Genomic DNA, 8,606 nt, shown 5'->3' on the forward strand with positions numbered 1-8,606 from the left:
GTAATTATAATAATTAAAATAACGGATTGATTTTAGGTATAAGTCATATTATTTTAGTTTAGGCTGATAGTCAAGATGCATGCATACGTCGTTAACAATTATTTGTTTCCAATTATCACCCCTTGCTGTCTGTTCATAGGCAATCGGCAACTTAAAAGAGAAAAAAAATGGGCTTATCAACATTATATTTATGACCTAATTGTAACATAATAATATATGAGTCATAAATAATATTATCGTTTCTATGAAACGTATTACGTATTTTTGTTTAAACACAAGCGAACGTTGTACAAACATATTTTTTTTATTAAATTAAAGAAAAATATTTACAATCTGTATAATAGTACGTTAAATAAAAGTATAGAAGTGACAGAAGCACCACTAAACATTTTCTGAAGGGCCGGTGTTCTTATACTAGTATATATTTATTTTGTTGTGTACATATTGATTGTTTATTATTATTTTTACAATTTACATTATTAACGAATACAAATTATTACTATTGATATGAATACTGAAATATAGCTGAGAGTGGGGAGATCGAGACACAAATAGACACTTCCTTTGGTTGCATGGCTGTCTAGTAGAAGTACTAATTAGTACTAATGAAGATGTAAGTCAGTGGCGATAACATAGGGTCCAAGTGTTCTCAGGCAACAACTTAAGTATGGGTGGATGGGTATTGATAGAAGGCTCGAGTCGAAGCAATGTGAATTTGATCGAAGCAATGCGAATTGGGTCGAAGCAATGCGAAAGTAGGCCGTATATCATTTGCCCATCTTCTGTTCACCTGTGCCAAAATATCGTATATCGTTTGCACATCAACATACTGAACAATAGAAGGGTATAAAAAATAATTGTTAGTTGAAAATTAATTAAATAAATTCGTTTAATTCAATTTAATTGTAATCATAATTATATAAATGTAAATACATACCTACATTTTATAAGTAGGTAGTATAATTTTTATAATGAATAATTTAAAATTATTTGGTTTAAAAATAATAAAGATACATATGCACACATTTTTGTTAAATTAGCGTTTTAAGTTCAAATTTCGATGATATTCAACAAAATCTCGAAAATCTCAAAAATCTGCAAATTGTTTAACATTAAATAATCTTTTAACTACAAATTAATTTTTACTCCAAAAAGCAAATACTACACGTATTTAGTATTTTGATATGTTTAGTCTATTCATTATCAACAACACTTATCATAGTCCGAACATTATCATTGAAATAATACGTACCTATAGGTAGGTGTTAATTTAAATGTGGGTAAAATTATGAGTTGTGCAGGCATATAACTTATAATATTTTTTAATATACTTCCTAGTCCTTACTATTTATACCCTTCCTCTATAACAAAATGTATATAATATTGTCAATATCTTTGCCGATACCTTTATTGATTTTCTGAAACAATAATGGTATAATTATTTTAAAAGCTTAAGCACCCACAAGTTCTAACAAACATATTCTTTAACTAAATATTTACCATTTGTCATAGCAAAACCAACATTCGGCTCCTTAGTCCTTTGATTGATATAATAAGTATATTTAAAAGTTAGCATAGAATAGCTGAGGATAATAATATAAGAATAGATAAGCAATTTATATCTATGCAATCAGTGATTTTAAACTATTAATATTAATACATTCATTATATTACATAATTAAAAAGCCACTTGAAAATATAGACAATTCTGAACTCTAAAGTATTGAATTTGTATTGAATTCAATAGACACTGATTTAAGAACTCACAATGAAACGGGACTCCATAATAATTTAATATATATGTTATAATATATCTGACATAATTTTTAATTTTGCTTATCTGGTTTCCTAATCACACTAAAACATATTTATTGTGATCAGTGGTTGCCACTGGTCGGGGATTTCAGTAGGTATTTAAACAGGTTAATGTAATGTTTTTATAAATATTAGTTAGCTAATTTACTTAAATTATTTAAAAAAGTTAATAACTTTAATTATACTAAATATTGAATAATCTGATAAAATATGTCTATAATATTATGGTATTCGTTTTTATTAAATAAACATCACTATGTTAGGAACGCATAGCTGTGGTTTAAAAAAAAAACTATAATAAAGTTAATCTAAAACCAACAAAAGTCCTAAGAAACTGCGGAGGCATACTATTACGCACTTTTGTATCGTTGTAAGATTTTAAAGGGGTTTATATAGGCAATTTTAGTGACAACATTTGTGGAACCGAAGAATAATGTTTTTATGATTCAAACAATTTTTTAACTAATGTATAAGTTATAAGTTATAAGCAATCTAATATGACGCCATTACCAGTTTTTAATAATTGCGAAAAGTATTATGCAATATGCATTGGACTTAAGGGGGCTGGAGCGTAATCAATTCTAAGGAGCTAAAACTAGGCATTTTATATTTCAGTTTATATGGGTCTTGTGAATTTGTTGAAAGTAAATGAACATTAGTGTGTGTAATTCGTAGTTCTGATCACGTTTACAGGGACATCATAGTGACCGGATATGTTCGTCCGTAATTTTACCTACGCGCATGCACATGTCACCATATATTGCCTTATAATTTTTTTTTCAAGTGAAATGGTGTTTATTGAAAATTTACAATCTGTACATTATATACAATAGGTAAATATGATATGATATAACAATAATCTAGCTTTATAAAATTACAAATATTTTTATTTTTTTTTTCAAAAAATACTGCCAGTGACTTCAGTCGTAGTGACTCAGTAGGATCATTGATTATAAATACTATTAGGATGTTCCGATTTAAATTTTGAAAGCAGATTTGAATTCTCCTCTAAATTTACTATGCTTTAACGCGTCTTCCCAGTTTCGATGAAATTCCGTATTAATATGCTATGGAGGTAAGTATGTGACTTATGCATGTAAAATGTTGTACGAGGCACCTCTTATGGATTTGCTGACTTTATTTGAACCCTTAAATCCGCCATTGGTTATAATTCTAAATTAAAAACGAATAACTTAATAATTTCTGCTTAGAATACTTCTAAAATGTTAAAGATAAAGCACATCACTTTTTTTGTACTTAATTATGGTCAAATTGTTTAGTATGTCGAACTCTGTAATTTTTCAAGTTGAAATAAATAATTGCTAGCGGCTTTAGTACAGTTGTACCACTGGTACCTATAGGTGTAATGAGCATATAATGCTCAGCCCCAGTGGTTGATTTGGAAATAAAAAAGAATGGGGACTCTGCTGTCTGCTGATGTTGGATAAACGAGCGTTCCACACAAAATTAATCTTCACATTGCCGCGCAAGCCCTCCAGACCTACCCTCTCCACCTATCAACCTATCACACCAAAACAATATCAAATTTATTCGAAAACGGAAAAATACATATAGAAAGAAAAACACTTATTATAGGGATATTTTTACCGAATTTCCGCTTAGGCTGAGTTGCATCCAAAAGAAGTTGAACAATTAAAATTTTTTCACGGGCAACGAAGTGCGCGGAATCAGCTAGTAATATACAGTGTGTAAACGGTAAACGAGAACACTCAATATCTTTGCGTAGAGACCTGCTAATTGAATTCCGTTTTTTTGGCAGTTGTTATGACATAAAAATACACATTTTTATGGTCTTTGAATTTTTTTTACTTAACTAGTCACGCGCATGCGCATGTCAACTTTTTTTTTTTAAATGGCAACCCCCTGCTTTAACCACTAATTATTTTTTGCCTATTTTTTTAATGAATTTTGGTAGTTGAATCAACTTTCTAAGTCCAAAATTGACCAAGTTACAGCCAATCAAAAAAAAAAAAAATTAGAAAAAAAATGCGCTCGATTTTCAGATTTTTGATTGTAACTCTGAAAATAATTATTTTACAATTGTTAAACATTGACATTTTTGTAACTATTTATTACGGTGATATTCATACGTTATTTTAACTTCAATTACTGAGTAATTTTCTCTTTAATTTGTGTAATAAATCATATAACTTATTATAGCAGAAAAAACGTAAATCAGTATGTTGTTTATTTCTATACATTTAATGGATCTATTAGAACGTATTAATAATTAATAACAAATTCAATTCTTATTTAAGTTACCAATTTATTTAGTTAATAAAAATCTAAAAATAAAAAAAAAACTCAACGAATAAATTGTTCAAACTGTTCTCCGCCGTGAACAAAACATGATTCAGCGCGCCGCATAAATTCTTTATTTGTTGCAGCAGTAATTTGTTCATCAGTCAGTTGATTGCATGCTGCTGTTATCTTATCTTTTAAATGTTGAAGATTTATAGGAGGATCGGCATACACTATTGTTTTCAAGTGTCCCCATAAAAAAAATCTAGTGGCGTAAGGTCAGGTGATCGTGGTGGCCACTCAATGGGTCCGTAAGTTCCTAGCCTAACTGGATTGCTAAATAGTGAAGCGCTGTTCCGCCGTTTTATCCGAATTCCAAGTTCAGGTCTGAAGACGTGGAGTGTTATACGTATTTTCAAATATCTCAGGAGTCGCGTGACGCACTGACGCCGTGTCGCGTGTGTGAAATGAAGAACTTGTAATTTTTGATCAGTAAAAATAATAACTGATATATAGTGTTGTTTTGGCTTTGATGTAAATGGTAATTGTTGGCTTCAATGAAATATATGGGTTGCATGGGCGATGGGCTAATTAGCAATCTAGTTTATTATAATAATTTGTGATGGTAAAAAATAAAAATACGGACTAAGATAGACTCTATCTAGTCCGTGAGTAATAATAACAATTTGAATACATATTTTCCGCGGAGATAAAAATATAACCAATAAGATTATTGCACGAAAATATGAAACCATGGTTATTATTTTAATACATCGTGCTTTTAACCATGATAGTATGATGATAGTGATATAATAATAACTGATAAGAGATAAGTAGTCAACTAAATTCTTCAAGTCAGTTTTTTAAAACGTTGATGATTTTGAAGAAATTGCCATTGTCTTAATATTTCGACTTTTGATAGTCAACTTTTGTTTCTTATTGATGAATTTCGTTATTAAAGTTTTTACTATTTATGTAATAGTTTTTGTATTTTTGTAATATTGTTAATATTTTACATGTTTTAATGATTTGTATGATAACTTGTTGCATCTGAAGTTTTTGCCACCTGTCACATGTATTTATTTGTATTTTGTAGTATAAAATTGTTTTTCAATTGATTTAAATATTAAATTTAATTTAATTTTTGCAAATTTGATAAAAATCCTGATAAAATGAGGGACTCTGCTCAAAATAAACTGATTGAACTTCAACATGATCCCAGTTCAATACGTAATATTTGCATTATGGCTCATGTTGATCATGGTAAAACAACACTAGCAGATTCTTTGGTGGCCAGTAACGGTGTTATATCTCAGAAGATGGTTGGAAAATTGAGATACATGGATAGTAGAAGAGACGAACAACAACGTGGAATAACAATGAAAAGCTCATCAATTGCTTTGTATCATTGCAAAAGTATAATTTATTAATTATTTTGTGAATTATGTCATTATATTAAAGTGTATGAACATAATTTCAGATGAATCAGAATATCTTATCAATGTCATTGATTGTCCTGGACATGTAGATTTTTTTTCTGAAGTTTCTACGGCCTTAAGATTATGTGACGGAGCTATTATTATTGTTGATGTTGTAGAAGGTGTTTGTCCTCAAACACAGGTAAAGAATTATTGCCAAATAGACCCTTTATTTATTTACATCAGTAATTAAATACGGAGTTAAATACTAAAAGACCAGTTCGATTAATATGTACTTGTAATTTTTGATTCTAGGCTTGTTTAAAGCAGATTTGGTCAGAAAATATTAAACCTATTTTGGTGCTAAATAAGATTGACAGGCTGATATTGGAGTTAAATTTGACTCCACTTGATGCATATATTCATTTAACTCAAGTGCTTGAACAAGTAAGTGTCGCCTTAATTTAATTTAATGATTTTCAATTAATTTTATTATCTTTAGATTAATGCTGTAGTGGGAGAACTATTTAAAAAAGACGTATTTGAAAAAGAAGCAGAAACTAAAGAGCAAGTTGGCGTTCAGTCAGGTGAAGATTTGTATAATCAGTGGAGCACTGCCATCGAGGCTGCTGATGATTCAGATTTATATTTTTCACCCCAACAAGGAAATGTAGTTTTTGCATCCGCTGCTGATGGTTGGGCATTTAGGTATATGATTTTCCTACATTAATATTATGTGTATAAAAGATTTTGAAATCTATTTGAGATAAAATATTATATGACTGAAAAAAAAATATTATAAAATGTACTAATTTTTCATAAATTGTTATGAGTGCAGTATGTTTTAAAATAAATATACGTTATGTTATAAAGAATTAAATACGTCAATGTTTCAAAACTAAAATTGTTATACAGTACTATTTGAGTTATAACAACAATATTTTTTCTATGCTTCGTTAATTGAACAATTTTATTTTAATATTTACTCTTCTCACTGTTCAAAATTATACTTACTTAAATGGTTTTAGTATAGAAACATTTGCAAATTTAGTGTCAAACAAACTTGGTGTGAACATGGATGTCTTAAAAAAGACATTATGGGGTGATTTTTATTTACATTCAAAGACCAAAAGAATCATGAAAGGTGCACAAGAAAAAGCCAAGAAACCAATTTTTGTTCAAATGATACTTGAAAACATTTGGCTTATATATGATGTCATTATTAATCAAAAAGTAAATTAAATAATTTTAAAACCATATTCTTGATTTAAGCAGTAAACTGCGTCTTTAAGCAAAGTGATAGTTATAATGTATTTTCTAGGACAAAGAGCGTTTATCAAAAATTGCAGAAAGTATGAATGTGACACTTTTTGCCAGAGATTTGCGTCAAACAGATACAAGAATTTTATTGCAATCTTTTTTATCTCAATGGATTCCTTTATCTTTATCAGTATTAGGTAAATATATTTTGGTTCATGTAAGATATAACTGTAATTATGAACATATTATAATTTGTTGCTCTACATCAGTGGCGTACTTAGACCTGAATTTATTTCTGGATGGGGGGCGGTTAATTTTTTAATTAACACATTTGATGACCTGAACATAACAAAACATATTATGGTAAATTAGACAATCTTATTTACATATATTTTCTACATATTATTTCTATTAATTTATTTTGAATTTTTGGACTGATGCAACTAGTATAATTTGATGGCATTACTTATATTAGTGATATATCGTAATATAAAGTATTTTCTCCTGAAGCTACACGAAAACGTAATAACGCTCAGAAGTTTCAGTCATTGTAGGTTGGAAGTTCCAATAATATTGTACCTGAATCACGATGACCTCTTAAGAGCACCTGCATATGTTGTATCCGTCTTATACATGTACGACATATCAAAAACGTTTTAGCGCGGGGATATAACCGAGAAGGATACAGTCATAACTAAAAAACAAAATTTTCACCACATGTAAAGAACTTTGGCTATGTAATATCGTTTTTATTTTTTCGATATCATTTATACGAAAAAAGTTCTAGTCGTTTCAAAATACATTGTTAACTGTATTTTTCAAACTCAACTCTTAAGGCAATTTCTTGTCTTTCAATTAAAAAATTAAAATGAGTGTTTCAACAATAGATGATACAATTTTCCAATTTTATTTGATTGCCGCTCGCTTGGCTGTATTAAGCTGAAGGCTACCATCAAGAATCCTTTTTTTGTATACATCTATAAAATTCTGAGCAATTATACAAAAAGTTTTAAGATATTCTTAATATGTGTTATAACGAAACTATTCTTTTGCATCTTTCCGATGACTGAATGTAATCATTACGAGAGCCTTTGTGGATATATGACTTCCTTTTTCCACTTATTTAGAACAAAATAAAAAAATAGAATAGGCAAAAAGTGCCGTCTTATCTTCCCACTTTAGTTTGCCACTGCTCTACATGTTTATTTATTTGCAAATATAATATCATTGAACGTATAAAATATATAATTAACACAATAAATTTGCTCACCTCTTTTAAGCTTGCTTTTGTGATGGAGTTGAGAGTACTTATGTTATAGATAAGACTTATTTATATATAAAACTTACATACATATTAATAACCTATTAACAATGATCGATAGTAAACTTTTAGACAAAATTAACTTATAAAGAACATAAAATATATATAATAAACAATTACAAAATTAATTCCCTTAAGATGATGTCAGCGCACTATTCGTTTTCTCTCTCTGGCCCACGTGCAACATGGACAAAACACATTTACGCAAAATCATTTTTTCTATGTGTTTAAGTAATCTTGAGTAAAGTCACCTATTACAAAAAAGATAGAGAATAATACTTTTGGGGGAATGACATATCGATTTGTCTAAATATTGTCTCAAATCAATTTAAACATAATTTAAATTTACAACATTTTTTTATTTATTTTGAAAGTGGAATACAAAGTCAAATAATAACAAAATATAAAGTCGATATGTCATTCCCTCAAAAATATTATTCTCTATTTTTTTTGTAATAGGTGACTACTCTAAGATTACTTAAGCAGCATAGAAAAAATGATTTTGCGTAAACGCGTTTTGTCTATGTTGC

General features: G+C 28.8%; 1 protein-coding gene across 1 annotated transcript in view; it reads left to right on the forward strand.

Moving 5' to 3' along the window:
- The first annotated feature begins 4,945 nt into the window (after window positions 1-4,945).
- Window positions 4,946-8,606, forward strand: part of LOC100168902 (elongation factor-like GTPase 1) — a 7,874-nt gene continuing 4,213 nt past the window's right edge. The window contains exons 1-6 of the mRNA XM_001943419.5: window positions 4,946-5,493; window positions 5,558-5,697; window positions 5,811-5,942; window positions 5,998-6,203; window positions 6,524-6,728; window positions 6,817-6,952. Coding sequence (XP_001943454.2) covers window positions 5,250-5,493; window positions 5,558-5,697; window positions 5,811-5,942; window positions 5,998-6,203; window positions 6,524-6,728; window positions 6,817-6,952 — 1,063 coding nt within the window. The 5' untranslated portion in view covers window positions 4,946-5,249. The remainder of the gene's footprint in view (window positions 5,494-5,557; window positions 5,698-5,810; window positions 5,943-5,997; window positions 6,204-6,523; window positions 6,729-6,816; window positions 6,953-8,606) is intronic.

This window comes from Acyrthosiphon pisum, chromosome A2 (assembly GCF_005508785.2).
Source record: "Acyrthosiphon pisum isolate AL4f chromosome A2, pea_aphid_22Mar2018_4r6ur, whole genome shotgun sequence".
Taxonomy (NCBI): Eukaryota; Metazoa; Arthropoda; class Insecta; order Hemiptera; family Aphididae; genus Acyrthosiphon; species Acyrthosiphon pisum.